The sequence below is a fragment of the Chlamydotis macqueenii genome, chromosome 5 (assembly GCF_036417535.1).
Source record: "Chlamydotis macqueenii isolate bChlMac1 chromosome 5, bChlMac1.mat, whole genome shotgun sequence".
In the NCBI taxonomy this organism is placed as follows: domain Eukaryota; kingdom Metazoa; phylum Chordata; class Aves; order Otidiformes; family Otididae; genus Chlamydotis; species Chlamydotis macqueenii.
The window spans coordinates 19,563,582-19,580,788 of record NC_141560.1 but is presented as its reverse complement, the minus strand read 5'-3'; the positions used below and the strand labels follow the sequence as shown (position 1 = coordinate 19,580,788).

The 17,207-nt window shown below is 41.7% G+C and overlaps 1 protein-coding gene across 13 annotated transcripts in view; it reads right to left on the bottom strand.

Annotated features, from left to right (window-relative positions):
- The window catches only part of FOXN3 (forkhead box N3), a 212,508-nt gene that overhangs the window by 17,592 nt on the left and 177,709 nt on the right, over nt 1–17,207 (bottom strand). For 11 of the 13 annotated variants that reach the window (XM_086750096.1, XM_086750091.1, XM_086750094.1 and 8 more), the window contains one exon: nt 9,430–9,495. The exons of 1 other annotated variant lie outside the window; for it this stretch is intronic. In XM_086750096.1, coding sequence (XP_086606222.1) covers nt 9,430–9,495 — 66 coding nt within the window. The remainder of the gene's footprint in view (nt 1–9,429; nt 9,496–17,207) is intronic. One more of the 13 variants, XM_086750103.1, reaches the window with a different exon arrangement.

Genomic DNA, 17,207 nt, shown 5'->3' with positions numbered 1-17,207 from the left:
ACGGAATCGCTTTAGTTTTGTAATCGTCATTCTGCTGGAATGCATGTGCTTCAAGTCAAAACCAGCTACGAGCAAAGATGTAACTATTTCATCTACAATAAGAAACAATGACCCTTTACAGAGAAACAGAATATAAGCACTTCACTGCAAGAACATAGGTCATAGCCTTTTATCATCCCGGCTTACTTCCTGAGCAGCAATCTCTTGGCCTCTGTCTCCTCCAAAATAAAATATTAACTACAAATGTGGATTCACTAGGAAGGGAAAGACAAGAGGCTAAAAAGGCATTAGCTCCGTGCCACTAATTAGCCCCTCTCTCTTGCCCCCAACGACCTCTCTCACCCAGCCTGACAGCAGCCATGCGCCTCCAGCACACGGCCAGGTCACTGCCGCGCCTCCCCCATCCAAGGCCACCGACACCCAGCTGCGTAGGTACTGGCCACTACAGACAAGAGATTTCACTAGGGCCTTTCAACTTGGCCGCAGCTCTGGCCAACAAGATTTTAACCTACAACACAGTATTTCTTTTCTTTCCAGGCATGTTTCTGTATGCGGCTCAGTCTAGGGCAGCCAGCTCCCCAGCCGAAGGAACAGCAGAGGAAGCGCTACCAAGGCACCACCAAAGGAAGAATTTGTCCTTAGCAGGTCCCCAGCATTTTCCTCCTCCACTGTGGGATGCAGGACTAAGGAACACAGGTTTCACCCGAGGCACTTACCAGGGCCTTACGCGTAATGCCACTTGTTTGCACAGCTATTATGTCCCTTCAGGGTGGAACAGTAACCTCCAACAGCCTCAACCCAAACCTTTCTTTAGCATCCTCAGCTAGCCAGTTCACTCACTTTTTCTTTACTATAAGTCATCATTCATACCATAACTTCCCCTGAAGGGGAATGTCCAAAAACATGACAACCATGTCTCTGGCTGTATCATTTTTAAATGTACAGATATTATATAAATATATATAAGATAAATGTAAACCATACCACTTTATATACACCAACAGAATTTTATTTGTAAACAAATTACACTGAGACTAGAAAAATCATTCAGCCTAAGAATCAACACATACACTTTACATGCCCAACTTCAAACACTCAAAAATATTAGTGTATTCTGAGGTGGAGAAGGCTCACAAGTCCGTTATTTCTAAGCTGCTGAGGTGCATTTCAACTTCCTATCACCACCAAGCCAGATCCACACCTCCCTTCCTGCTATCCCGACGCTCACCTTGCTTCACTCCAGACCGCACAGATTACGCTCCCAGAACTAATCTTCTTTCTCCTGCGGGTGAGAGCACATCACCCCCCTAACCAAATCCTGTCACTGCCTTATACCCACCCGTGCTTTTGAGCACCTCTGAAGAACAGGTCACTTATATTTAGGTGCTTAAGTACAGTCTAAAATGGCTAAAATTACAGAACCTTCTTTGTAACAATGAGGGTCATCTTTCAATGACCAAAATAATTTTAAAATTGCCTTTTGCTATTTATACTTCACTACTTTGTGCACTTTTCCCCCCCAGCACTGGATTATGAGAAATCTATCAAATCTGTTTCACTCAGGGGACACTCTCAGGCTTTCAATGCTCTGACGTTTGGGTCTGTTGTTACTGTAGAGGGATGGTAGCTTGGTAAAAACTCCCAAATCTGAATTTCTTATTATATTTGTTTCAACAGCACTTAAGATGGCTAAAATACCAGTGTCATAACAGAAAAGCAGTCTGCTCAAGGATACGGCTACACTAAAATGCACAGGTAACAGATAAATTAAAAACAACAGAAAAACTTGCTAAATATCAAAATACCAGTAAAAAGACAGAATTTCCAATGGGCATGGTTCTTCCAACAGGCTTTCAAAAGGGACAGATTTTGTATTGCACTACACAGTACAGTTTCTCTATGTTTACAAAGTCCTGTTAAAATAAATGAACCAAGAGTTTTGATCAAGAAAGATTTGGTGATTTTCTCTCTAATACAAACCACGAAGTTTTATATTGAAAAGAAACATTTATGCATACACACAGAGCCACGTGTCAGTTACCTACGGATGTTGCCTAAATATATACACACCTAAAGCTTCAAAGCAAACACACTGACAGTTCTACTGCAAAAAGAGAGCAACAGGCTCCTTGATGCCCAAACTCTTCTCTCCACGGTTACCTCATTATCCTGGTCTGCTGGCAGTTAGCTGATGCTTATCTCGTCCTTGCTCCTCACCTACCTTCTCTGTCTGCCTTACTGACAACTCTCACCGCTTCTTTAAAAAATCCTGTTCACTTCCCCATCACTTCTCTAAAAATACTGAAAAATATCATGTCTCTTCTGCTTTACCTTCTCCGAGTTTCCTTTTTTCTTCTATATAAAATACGCTGCCAAGTCTCACAGCTTATGCTTTCTATATATTGACATCCCCACTTGAACCCATCCTCCCATCTTCCTCAATCCTGTGGAGGTTTGTAAGTCACAGTGTGCTATTCATGAACACACTCTTCAAAAGGTTCACATTTAGAAACACCCCCACCTCTACAAACACACTCTCTTCCCTTCAGGAATTAAAAACCGTTTTGTTTTTTTTTTTTAAAAAAAAGAAAAAGTAGAAATTCGCTGTCCTCTGAAAACATCCCCACAGAGATGGTGCCTATTCCTGCCTATGAAATCCACTTCAGTTACGCCCGGTCTGTTCAGTGTGCCAGCACTCACTGAAAGGCTTCCAGAGGACTGCCCGTGCCAGAAGGGGCCTTTGCTTCTCTCTGAAGTACCCAGCTGTACTCTACACACCGCAGCTCCCCATACCGAAATCGCCACTCAGAGTTCAAGAACTAAGTCAGTTTGCAACAGCAGTGTTACTGCTACTGATTTTTATTTTTGTTTCCCAAAACTCTCTGAATTATGATGCAGCAATACCACTACATCACTAGCTAAGTTACGCAGACAGATAAACAGAAAGGTTGTTTGCAAGGAGGACGCTGCATGACGCAGGGTATCCTTTCACAGTAAACAGCTGCAACCATAACTAGAAAAAAATCCAACACAACTTGCTGGTAAACTAGTTTCTAAACCTAAAATGAAAAGCAGAATCAAAATAATTTAATAGTAGAAGTTATTAATTTCTAGTTATCCACATAACCAATGTACCACTGTAAGACTGATCTCTATTGCTCACGCATCTCTATTTGTAGCATTTAAAGCTTCAATACTCATCCTTCCCAAAATGACACTAATTACTTTCTTTTTAAAAAATCTATGTATGTAAACTGCTAATACATTGCCTCTGCTACCCAGACACTTTCCCTGCCTTCGTGCAGGCTGTATGAAGATGGCTACTTACTATCACATGTTGGTACTTTTGAAGGATTGTGGATTATTTACTGGAAAATAAATGGTGCTTTTATTCCAAAGATATATTTATGCCTTACAAGGTTTAATTACATTTCAAAACTATACTTTAAGGTGAGGCATTTATATTTTAGATTGAAGATTCAAGGTGTGGAGGTAAGATAATTTACTCCAAGCCATATCATCAATCAGCGCCAGCCTGGACTAACACCTTACAGTCCAGATTCCTCTTTTCTAATGGCTCTTTAACCAACAGTACAGGCAGGTTACATGGTCCCCAGTTCCTAGGCAGAAGTGTGAAATGTAATTTACACCTCTTCTGTGCAAGTGCCAAGAGACGTTTATGTCTGAGAAACTCAGCTCAAGAAAACAATGCAAGAAGATCTGTGCATCTCTTTGATAAAGGTTTCCTCTTTTAAAAAATATTCCTAGTGAAACACAGAGTCTGAAACATCAAAATCATATTCACCCTTCAGCTTTCATCACTGCTATGCTTCCAAGGAGGCAGCAGATCTCATTCTGCTCTCAGAAAGCTTAAATATGAAAATACTTCCACTGGAGTACAGTTAAACTGCGTGCAAAGAATCTACCCCTAACAAGTAGACAAAGGGGGAAATGACTTTTGGATCTTGTGCTACTCTGGTAGAATTCCACAACCTGAGGAGGATCTGACAGCATTTCAAGTCTCCACGGGCTAACTGTGGAGAGAGGCAATGCATCCAATGTAAAAAATCAAGACGGCATCTCTGAAATTCTCCAACGGGGAAAATAATTTTTCTGTCTTTTGTAGCAAACTTCCACGTTACAGTTTAACAGACAATAAAGTAAATGCCATGTCGGAGAGAGAATACACCATAATCTGAATCCATCAAAACACTACCTTCAGATAGCGTTAAAAAGATTCAACCAAAATCCACTGTTGTTTTGTGGCCTGTACTCAGCCTCTGGAAGTGGAAAATAAGTAGCAGGCCAAATGATCACTCCACAGCCACTGTAGGATGTTTTAATTCAGAGCACGGTTTGTGTGCACATTAGCTGAGTAGAATATCCCAAACTATGGACTTCTTTCATCACAACCCTCGACAGATTGCATCCATAATCTCTTTATTACTTGCAAGCACCTGTGTGGGTAAAGCAAACTTCTCCCATCCAGCTGAGGTAACCACCTCATCCAAGGCCTTTGCAAGACTCAAAACTGTGTTAGACTGGGTCCTTCCCTGAAAACTTGATTGTCTAACACACAATATAGCAATTTGGCAAAATTGAAATGGAAAAGGAGGAGGAAATACTCAACGGATAGAGTCATCAGACACACTGACACCCCAACAGCTCACTAAATAAGGAAACCAACTTCTTAATTAAATGTTGGCACATGGAAGTTAAATGAAATATCAGTGCTGTGAGTGATCTGCTGTCAATCAAGGGAATTAAAGGGCTAACAAACATGTTCTTTATGTCATCTGAGAAACAAGCATACACTTCATTAAACTGCCTAGCTCAAGGTAGCCAACACTGAGACTAGTGAGGAAGACTGAATGATATTTATTGAAAATGAACTTTAAAAAAGCAGAATATTAGAGTGTGAAGATATCCCTGTAGGGACAGACTGGTTCCCTGCCTCTTCTGTCATCATGTGGCACATGCATTTATCTCAGGGCTCTCTTCCCTCCCTCATCTCATGAAGCACAGAAGAAATCATTACAGACAAGAGATACTACATTTCTGCTAATATCTGCCAGCTTCAGCTTCTTCTGCCAATCTCTCTTTCAGGTCAGTGTTTAGCAGAATACTTTATCTCAGGCTACAAGAACTGAAAATAGGAAATTGCTAATGATGTATAATTGATGGGACATCAGAAGTTGCCAAAAGCAAATGTTACCTGCCAAATGTGTAACTTTATTAACTTCAGTTCTCTTATCCCAGGCATGTATTTGATACCATCTGCCTAACTTCTTCTATTTCACTGCTCAAGGACAATTTTGCAGCTCTTAAATTCCACAGTGTGTAGTCCTAACAAACTGCAGATCAAGAATGCATCCAAAAAGCCGTTTACTCTAAAAAAAAACTGGGGGAGAAGGGGAGAGAAGTGTATTCTGATAATCCTATCACACTCATACCTTGTCTAAGGACATTTAATAAAAATAATTCAATCTTCTAAGGTTTTTTTTTTGTATGAGTAGAAGACCACAGCTAGCGATTCCTCATCTTGGTGATGCTGGAATTGCTCAACAACAAACTAAACCATGCTGCTAAATTAACATATGAGGGGTAGGGAGAAAGAAGTCAAAAGTACTTAATAAAAGTAAGTTTTGTTTCCAATTCTATTTCCTTACTTTAATGAGTTATTACTGAAATTCTGAAGTAAAGAAAAAAAAAATCCTCTTTAATAGAAGCTGAGGATGCCATTCCCCCCAAAATCCCAGCAAATGGAAGAGGAAGCGTCAACCCTATGACAATGTCTTTTCACAGTTTTTACTCTGATACAGAATTGTCAGCAAAAATATGAAACATTTTGCAGTCAATGATTTATCATTTTCTGATATAAAAAGTTAGGCTGGAAGTTGTCTAATACATGATAATAAGTGAATTGTCCAGAAGCAGTACAAACAGAACATTACACTTATCAAGTTTCATGCAATAAAAATGTCCCAAGAAAACAGCATGTTCTATTGGATCCTATTTGGAGGACTTCTGTCTGTTATTAAGGCAACTGTATACAAATTTTTGTCTTGATTCCTGTAAATGTATCTTTGACGTATACAATCCATTTGCATTAGCTTAAAAAGCAAATTTCATCGGAGTACAATTTTAGAAATGTAGAGGTACAGTATTAATAGATGTCTTCAGGGAATTACTTCTCCTCCCACCAACTGTAAAGAATATATATCTATTCTGGGTTTTATATGCTTTGAGCAAATAAAAGACTAATAAAGACTTCCAAACAGCAAGAGATGTCGATCTCACCTTTGGAAAGTCTGCTTTTCAAGAAGCACCTAGTAAAACTCCATGCTCCTGTCTTCCCAAACTTCTCTACCACAGCACTTCAGTCTCCTGTAAGGAACCACCCACAAAACCAGTGTTGCAAAGTCTCCTGAAGGCCACAGCTTTGCAGCTAACTTGGGTGAGTAGTGGCGAGCAGTATCGGAAACAGAAGGTGAATGTTCAGAGCTGAGAGGACTCTGCTTCCTGGTTTCTACTGAAACCCTTTCTGCAATCACTGTTTATAGCTGTTTGCAGTATTAAACTTCAGCTTGAGCAATGTACTTGCATTTCTGTGCAATTCCCAAATTATATAGCAACAGGCAAAGGACTGCTCATGAATTCAAAGCTATGTATAATATTGCTGAGTCAGGAGGTTCTTGATTTAAATCCAGATTTCCAGTATAATCACCTTGCCCGCAGCGCTGTTTCCCCAGCAGTAGCAGCAATACGCTACACACACTCCCCCTCTTACCGGTCCTTCCCTCAGAGCAAATGGTCCCAAGTTCAGGATGCCCTCACCGATTAAGAAGGTACTGCTACTTAAAATGCTTAGAGTGACTTGAATCTCATGAAGTCCAAACACACCGCAAAGCCACCCAAACTGATCTCCATTTTATTCACGGCAAAACACAACGGTTTGGCATGACCAAATGACGTGCCCGGGACGACACACTCTTAAGAGTCAGGAATGCTACACTGGAGTGACAGCTGGTAACGTTTACTTTCAAAACACTGGTAAGAACTGAAGTACTGAAAATCTTAACAATTGTACAAAACTAACCCATGGGCTTCACTGAGTAGCCATGACTTCTAAAGGACTTCTAAACTGAGCTTTACCATTGTTCACCATCTCCTTTTCCTCTGTCCTCTCTGTGAGTTAGATTCCTATCAGGGAAAACAAGCCCAGAAATCTGACGCAACTTGCCCAATACGGCCAAGCAAGTGCTGAGTCCTTGGCAGGTCAAAGTACAGTTTTCAATAGAGGTCATTTATTTTGGAACTAATATTCATGTACTGGTGTCCTGGTTTTCTGTTTACTAATAGGCCCCCCCTCACTTAACAAAACCACAACAGTTGCCTAAGACTTTCCTAAGACGGTAGGTAAGTGAGACCCAACTGCAATTCACAGCACAGGCTGATTTACTTCCTCAGGTATCCATTCACACCCCTCCCAAAATACTTCTCCTTTGTAATTTATAGGACCTCTGACGTTACAATAAAAACTTCTGCCCTTTCCTCCTGACACCAGCCAATTCTACCCAACATTTGGAAGGATTCATGAACTTCTGAGCAGACCCTGCATTTCAGTTAAAAGGCACAGAGGAAGGCCGCGTTACTTGCAGACATTAAGGAGGGAGCAATGTGAATGAGGAGCCACCTTTCTGCTTTCATCTCCCTCTCACTTTTGACATCTTGACACAAGAGCCCACTGGGAAGGTGACATGTGGAGAGAGATATGTCAAACTCGTAGAAGGCTAGAATTTCCCTCTTCAGAGCGACCTCTACAAACAAAAATAGCAATGAGCCATTTGCCAACCTGCAAGCTCTGATCTCTATGAAATGACAGCCCCCAAGTCTCCAAATCACTTCCACGCAAACACCTGCAATGCTGGCAAACATGCACGTGCGATAGATATCTGCAGTGCATTTACTGCAGCTTACTATGGATCTGCTCCCTTTCTTGCCTGCAATCTTCTCCTGCTCTCTAGTTCCTCCAGTTCAGATTATCCTGCCTTTTCCCCATCCTTTTCCATGCACATACTGCTTTATTTCTCCTTCCCTCTTGCCCCTGCACTCTCATTCTACTCCAGCTTCTTTTCTCATTTCTCTGCCCCACAAACCTGGCTTCTTTAAATTTCTGATCCTTTGAAGATCTTTCATTTTATTCTTCCCACTAAGCCCAATGAGAACCTCCACTCCCCAACAAAATCTTTCCTTTTTCCTACCTACATAGAGCTAGGATCGCTCACCCTTTTACCACGCGCAGTCCTTGAAGGCTGTTTAGGATAGGACGACAAGGATCACTCTTCTCCCTTTCCAGCATGGACAGTTTCTTGATACATCACGCTCTCTCCAGAGAGGAGCTTCTAAGAGGCATTTCTCTGGCAGGGTCACAAAGCAGGCCGACAATAGCTTTCCCTGGATGCACAGGAAATGCTTTGATGGTAATTGACTCTCTTCCCCAGGCAGAGTGCGAACCAAGGCTTCCCCTGGAATTCGGATTTTGTTGTGCGAGCTAGAACAGCAGTGGTGATGCTAGACAGGCTTGATAATGACTTCTATTTTAACTTCTACCTTTATTTTTTAGTGCCGTCTGTCACTTGGCATTAATACCATGCTTGTTGACCAGCAATATGTTTGTTTTGTTGTACTCCCTGCCTTTGTGTGGCTCTATTCCTGTATGCATTCCTCTAATACCTTCACTGCAAGCTCTGTGGGGCAGGATGATTCCCAGCCTATCTGCACAGCCCATTACAGGGGGGGGCCAAGGCCCCTTCAGTGCTAATACACAGCATGAAAACCTCGGGTCTGGTCACAGAACAAGGACGACAGTACTGGCAGGAAATGAGACCTTTCCTTGCTCCCTGGAGCCTGCCTACTGCCTTGCATCAGGCAGAGCAAAAAAGCAAAACAGGCAGGATGTGTGCAAGGAAGGAGTTGAAACAGTGCCCAAGTGAATGGGAAGTATCCAGATGGCTGTGGTAACTCACACGATGGGAGTCAAATCAAAACAAAATGAAAACAAAACCATATGCCATGTACCCTTCCCTCTCTTGCTCTCTTTCTCTCTCTGCCTTTCTCCTGGCTGTTGCCCCAGGTCTTTCTATCAGTACAGATAATAGTAGGTTACTCAATTACGTGTAGGTCATGAATAACAATAACCCCTCTTTTACATTAGAGATCATGGATTACTATTATTCATGTAACAAAGAATGTAATAGGAACCACAAAATTATACTCATGTAAGGGTCAAGAAAGTGTAAGGGTCTACAAGGGAAGTTACATTTCTCCATTAAATCCTTCTTTTTATCTGGTATGCTGTATACTTATAAAAGAGAATATTAACTTTACACGTCTATGTTGCTATATGCTATAGAAATATCTACTCACAACCTGCTTGTATCTCAGGGGGAGTATTCAAAAGCATCATGGCAGTGGCAGCATCAATGTCAGGATCTGGAAAAATCAACCAATAAATACATTATTTACAACTGGGCTAATCTTCTTGCCCCCGTTGCTAAACTATAGGTTCAACCAAATCTCTGTAGTGAAAAGGTATAAGAGCTCGTTACTCAGAGGGCTTGTTGATCACACACTGAATTTACCCCCAAACTTGCATGGGATCCCATTGCTACTATTAAGTAGAGCACAGCGATGAATGTCGCCAAACCATACTCATGTGTGCACAATACCTTTGCTATCAGCCTCATGAGTTCGCTGTTTAATTCTGTGGAGAGTTCGTGGATTTCATTACAAAGGAGCTGTGAAAGCAGGGGCAACACCACAATTTGGAAGCAACACACAGGGATGAGCTGACAGTAGAGTGGGAAAGCGTAAGGAACATCTACACGTGAGCAAGTACAGAAGATGACATTTGGTCATTTCGATTTGTCGATAACAATTTCAGCGATGTTTGAGAGTGCTGGAAGCCAAACCGCTACAATTAGGGGAAAAAAAAAAAAAAGAAACTAGCATTGCATCGAAGCACCAACTTATTTGCATCCTCATCCACTGTCACTTTAATATAAGCAAAAATCATCGGCCGGCTGCTGTTATTCTTCAATTGGTTTCTGAATCCATCACAACAGTCAGTTGACAGATGGTAAGTTACAGAGACAGAACAAAATATGATCCTTTTATAACTATATTCACTTGCTTCATACACAGCGGCTCGGCTGCTATGGAAATGCAGGTAGCTATGACAACAGTAAACAACCCCACAACGGCCACTGAATAAGCTGAAAAGAACATCTGCCCCAGCAAAGCGTCCCAGCTGCCCTGGGGCGCAACTCCCTAATCGCGCGGTGATGCCGTGTGACAGAGAAAGCTGCCTATGCCATGTCCAAACAAATGAAGTGTGCAATTGAAGCAGACATAAAAACGCGCACCCTGGCCGACTGCTGCCTCTGCGCTGCTAAACTGAATGACTAATGAGTATGCGTTTGTTGTTTGGGTTTTCTTTCTTTTTTTTTTCAGCTTGTCAGTATTTATACTAAATTACATACCAAAAAAATTCAATTTACTGCTAATAGCTTCATGGCACTTTATTTTGGCTATTATGTCAGAAAATTACTTTTCACTGTTAAAAATATATGCATATTTTTATATATTTCAAATTTATTTCCAGTGATGTGATGTGGTATAACGTCCTGCAATTTATTAACAACACAAATGACGTAGATAGGATTCACTTGACCAATTAAGGAAAAAAAGGGATTTTTTTTTTAATTAGTTTAAGTATGTACTATTTTTCTGTGAATATCTGGAAACACATTTCTAACGGCTACTCTGTTATTTAATTGCTGAAACAGTAAACCCAGCAACAGTGTAGCACGTGTAAAACTAAAGTTGAAGCAGCAGCAGACTACATCAGTATAAAAGGTGCCCACACACTGGAAAGCAGGTGCTTGTCTGTCCCCTTTTGGAAAGGGATCCAAAAGTCACCAGGCGACTACGGAGAAAAGTAGCTTTACCAACCCATGATGTTCTTCACATCTGAAGACACATCAAAAGCAGTATTCCTGCTGCTGAAAGTGTCATTTCCAAACAGCTTCGCTCCCAAACACGCGCCATGCTGCAGGACTGGGTCCACACACCACACAGCAAAAGTTCCCCTTTAGTCAAACTCAGGAGGGATAATCTTTCTAACATTAAAAAGCAAGACAGAGAGTAAAGAAGCCTGAGAAATAAAGCCAAACCGAACTAGAATTCTTCCATCTCTTTCATACCATAAAATCTGAAGAATGTTAAAACTTGAATTTACTGTATCATAATCCATACAGCCACCTTCAGCTCCCAAATTCTGTTTCGTTGTTTAAATAAGGTCCCACTGCTGGGTAACATTGTAGCATACTGTAAATTTTGCTGTTGAAAGAGTAAAAGGACACAACCAGAAAAAACACACTTTCTGCTGAATTTGAGTTTTCTTTGGGTAACAAACTCTGTGCTTTGAGATAAAAGTGATGCAACGAGTTCACCCTGACAGGTGCATTCTTAGCCTTCGGACCACTCATGGTACCACCATGTTCTCGTAATGACTTCATGACACTAACCCAAGCTGTTTACAACACATGACTGCAGCCAGCAGCTCTTTTCCAAAGCACAACCATGACTCAAGGCCACACTTGCTATGGTGTCTAGCTCTCTTTCTATCAGTACGTTCCTGGAGAAATCAGACAGCTATTCCATAATGCCTTGGCAGAGGTAAGAGGGCTTGGAGACAGGCACCCAGGGTGGTGCCAGTAGGATCCAGGATAATGTGCTTTGGGTTGTCCTTCTGCAGAGAGGAAAGAAAAAGGAGGGACTGGGTGCACAAGGACGACAAGGGCTGAGAGCCAGCAGCCAGAGGCCACACGAAGAGGTGCGGAAGCAATGTCCAAGGACAAACTGAAAGGCCAGTTCATTCTTGCGCAGCATTTATGCTTGCAGTTTGGAGGTGTTCTCCTGAGATGGACGTCAAGAAGAGCCAAGAAGCAGTCATGAGGAGCAGCACTGAAGGCTGGCGAATGCCAGTCCTTTGCTTGGACCCCCATTTCCTGCTTAGACTCCTCGTACCCGCCAGGGTACCCACGCTGATGGTCCTTTCCCTACAGTTGGGGTCTTCATGAAGTCTCTTCCATGTGCATCCTCTCACGTCTAGCAGTAAGGGCTGACCCCACGTGGCAGCCTGACCAGCCTGGTAACTGGATCCTCTCCCTTCTACCTCTCTGCCTTCGTGAAGCTGTAGATTTCATGACTGAGATTTCTGCCTTACCTGACATCTGTGATCAACACAAAGGCTCCTGAAGTTATTAACAGTGGGTGGTTAGTGAAAAATGATTGCAGGAACATCTTTCCCTAGGAAACCAGGTTAAAAATAACTACATATAGAGTTTCAGAATTTAGGAAATTAAGTATTTAAATGAATGCATTCTGTTATCTTTTTGTGAGATTAATTAAAGTGGTGAACTGACTGCATACACAAACTGTATGTTAATTTTTTGTTAGTGGAAAGTAGAAGGATGCCCAACTTTCCCAGTGAAAGAGGAAAGTAAGAAACAACAAAGAAAAGGAAGGATTGTGGGTGTTGTATGAAGAAAGAGTACGTCAAAGTTTCAAACAGGCAACACTGGAGAGTGACAAAAAAATAATGACAAAAGTTGCCAGCAGCCTAACAGACAACTGCTGTCTATACACTCAGTGCTTCAAGCTACAATCTGAAGTTTCAGTGCTAGGTCCCTCATCCACCAAAGTCACCTTCACAGGGTATCAGAAAGGACCTGGAAGAAACCTTAAGCACTTACACAAACTCGTAAGGCATGAAAGCATACATCCCAATGCAGGTCACAGAGGACAAGAGGCAGGAACTCCACCACAGCTGCAGTACCCACACTTGCACTGGGAGCCTACTGTTACTTTTGCCAGCATTGCTTTCAAAGACAAAACTTCTTTTGATGAAGATGACACCAAGGAAGGGTAAGTATCAAACCTCATGGCAGGTCTGTTCCCTGCATTTTGGACTCAGGCTTCTATTCAGCAAAGTGTTCAAAAGTGAACACCAAATTGGTAAGCAGCATCTAGTTCTTTCACTGAGGAACTAACCTTCAATTTATCACTCTGTGGCACTGTGATCCAGTGCATACTGTCAAGACGTGCTTTGAGCCAAACTTCACTCTGCACGTTACCTGTAGAGATCAGAATCTGTCCTGCACAGACATGTGAAGTGACGAAATAGCAGGCATGAAATATTTTGGCGTAAGATTACATACAAACATTCAGCAATGCAGAGGATAATCCTCAAGCAGCAGTCTGTTTGTTCTAGAATGGACAAAAATAATTAAAACCAAACAGGTACCTGAGAAAGCCGGATGTGACAGCTGTCCTTTTATTATGTTGTGATCTCTGATCCAAGTTAATTTCATAGAGAGAGGAAAGTGTTTTATAATGATTCCTATTAATTTGCTCTTTTTATTTCCAATATTGATCTCACTTCACTGAATGCTTCAAATCCATCCCCTTCCAACTAAATTGTAATCAAAATTAGGATATCACAGTCCTTCTTGATTTTGCTAGAGGGTACTTATTTTTACAGCCATACTATAATCTTTTAAAGAAAATAACAGTTGAAGCAGTTCAAAGCAACCATGGCCTGAATTTTCCAGCACAGATGCCTAGAGAGAGGCACTTAAGATGCACATTTAGGTACTACTAAAATGTTACTGCCAACTGACGTAAAAAATATAGTTGGTAAATAAACTGCACCATCTGCACACTACAACCATTGCCATGTTATCTCATCAGGAAGGAATTTATAAGATCTTTTAATTTAAAGTTACTACGTCTAAAAAGGATCTATTTTTGTAAAGAATTTTACTTCACCATCCAGTATGCCAGTTTCTGGCCCCTTCTACTTCTGCCTCAGCATCCTCCAGTGGTTTTTAAAATTCAAATACTCTCTTCTCGCTGGAATGTGTAAAACTTACTGCCACTGTACCCAGGAGACAGAAGTCCAGTTCATTCCTTTTCTAAAAGATCAATCTTTTTACTCCCTGCCTCAATTCCTAGCACAGTCCATTCCTACACACTTTTTATGATTTGATTTTTTTGCTATTTTCAATTTTTGGCAGCAGGAAAATGTTGCAAAAGCAACACTCTTGTCTTCCACCTTTTACTTTCATGCTTATTAAACTGCCAACTGAGCAAACAGCAGCTTGCCCCTGTTTAACTTGTCTGTTAACAGATGTGCCTTTTCCCTTTCCCACATCATGATGGTTAACCTTGCCATGAGTCAGGTTAGGTCAAAGAAATAGAGAATAATTTTTTTTTCTTCTATTTTTAATTTATTTTGCCTGATGACAGAATAAGAACATAGCTGTTAAAATAAAACAGCGATGTGTGAGATAGACAGAAGTACCTGAAGAGAACTGTAAGTAATGTAACTCTGTCAAACTCCTTGGTGTAGGATGCTACTGAGTCCACTTCTGAAACATTTGAATAAGGTTGAGTAGAGCTCTTAAAATAAACAGAATATTTGTGGAAGCTTACGGTAAACCAACAGGATTCAGAACCAAGATCTTGGGAAGAAACAAGAAATTACATTCATACCTCAGCCACAGTGCGCGAAAGACCAAGAATGAGAATTCTGGAAGCTATAACAGAGGCTAGGAGGAACCAATTTCACTAGCAATGCAAAACTGGTCTGGCAGTCACAGTGGTTCTCCCACTCCTTTGAAAGGATCTAGTGTGAGATACAGAAGAAGAAAGGTATGGGTCTAAACGAACCAATAATTTTTCCGGTTTTTAAGTTAATTTCCAGCAGTTTCAAGTAAGCTACGGCACAAATTATTCTGAGAGGTCTAATTTTCAAAAATACTGAACATTTGTAACAGAAACCTTCTTCCTGCCCCTCTATTTTGTTAAATTCATATCATCACGAAGCTATACATAAAATTTCCATTCTCTAACAATACTGTTTTATCAGCTGAAAATCTGTATAAACAAACAGTTACAACACATATTCTTGTTAAAAATAACAGCTTTAATATAAACAAAGGTAGGAGAAAGACTTACAAAAGGTCTTGCACATGCCCAAACTCAAAAAGGTTCATCTACCATTTGGAAAGCTGCATGAAACCAAAACATATAATCCTAACTTTTCATCTCAGCAGTAAAGATTAAGATCAATTAACTGTTAAAACAAAGACTCACAGCACTGATATATATTCTACCAGTGCAAGATACAAATCTTTTAAGAGACAGGTGATTAAAGAGAGATGAGATATACATCTTATACATAAAAATGGCATATAATAATACAGTCTCTGCTTAAAAACAAGGCAGAGATGTTTGCTTTGGTTTTGGTCCTTTATTTTTAAAATAGCTTTTCCTTTTGGTGTACATTACTGGGAAACTTAATTTTCAGTGCTGAAGAATGTGAAAATAAAATTTACCCATCACAAAGGCAACAGTAAAGTCTTTTTTGACTCCATCCAGCCTGTGTAGCTTATAGTACTGAACAGAAAACATCAGCTGCAGAAAGCACTATCCAGTGAGCCCGGTACAGAAGATGAGGGAAATAATTTGCTGTTTCATCATGTACTTACCTAATATACGACCAGGAATTTCAACCATCTTCTTAACTGATTGCGGCAGCCTCAGCTTCTACAGTGGAAGATGGGATTATAAGGGCTGTAACTCTTTGCAGCCCTACAGGTTGCACACGTTTTTTTGACCAAAAGATAGACATACACACAAACCCACATGCTCTTTGTCCCCATATGTGTGTTATCTATCTCTAACTGGGATTGTGTACGCAGATGTGTGTTATCTCTAACTGGGACGACATCAAGGTCATCACTGCTCAAGCGCAAGCTCTCATAATGTCCCTGCTGCTGACAACAAGTTTTTCCTCCAACAAAGTGGGGGGATGGCTGGCAGGAGGAGGAAGCCCTCTACAAAACTCTGACCATTTAAGATCAAATAAACCATACCTTATTGTCCCATACAAGTGTTTGTTGTCAGTGCTCATTTCCTTCTCATGCTAGTTCAAAATACATTTGTGTCCACCAGAACCAAGTATGTCTTTCAGTCCAGCAAGCACAGGACACATCAACTGGAAAAGAACTGGTGCATCTCGCGTAGTCCAAGCGACCCTTGGGGAAATGCTTACCATCCCTATCCTCTCTCTGTCACTGGTTTTACAGGAAAAGGAGGTTTTTGGGTACTTTCACGGTAAGATGAGTCTTCAGGAGGACTTCACCCAAACATCCCTACTACTGGAATCACCATGGCACAACCCACTGCATGAACATAGAATCATAGAATCATAGAATGGTTAGGGTTGGAAGGGACCTTCAAAGGTCATCTAGTCCAACCCCCCTGCAAGAAGCAGGGACATCCCCAACTAGATCAGGTTGCTCAGAGCCTCATCCAGCCTGGCCTTGAACGTTTCCAGGGATGGGGCCGCCACCACCTCTCTGGGCAACCTGTTCCAGTGTTCTATAACTCGCATTGTAAAAATTTTTTTCCTAATTTCCAATCTAAATCTACCCCACTCTATTTTAAAACCATTACCCCTCGTTCTATTGCAACAGGCCCTACTAAACAGCCTTTCCCCATCTTTCTTGTAGGCCCCCTTGAGGTACTGGAAGACCGCTATAAGGTCTCCCCAGAGCCTCCTCTTCTGCAGGCTGAACAGCCCCAACTCTCTCAGCCTGTCCTCATAAGAGAGGTGCTCCAGCCCTTCTATCATCTTCGTGGCCCTCCTCTGGACCTTCTCCAACTGGTCCATGTCCTTCTTGTGTTGGGGGCTCCAGAACTGGATACAGTACTTCAGGTGGGGTCTCACCAGGGCAGAGTAGAGGGGGAGAATCACCTCCCTCCACCTGCTGGCCACATTCCTCTTGATGCAGCCCAGGATGCGGTTGGTCTTCTGGGCCGCAAGGGCGCATTGCCCACTCATGTTGAGCTTCTCGTCCACCAGCACTGCCAAGTCCTTCTCCTCAGGGCTGCTCTCAATCCATTCCCCGCCCAGCCTGTATGTGTGCCTGGGATTGCCGTGACCCAGGTGCAGGACCTTGCACTTGGCCTGGTTGAACTTCATGACGTTGGCACAGGCCCACCTCTCCAGCCTGTCAAGGTCCCTCTGGTTGGCATCCCTCAGTTCCAGCGTGTTGACGGCACCACACAAC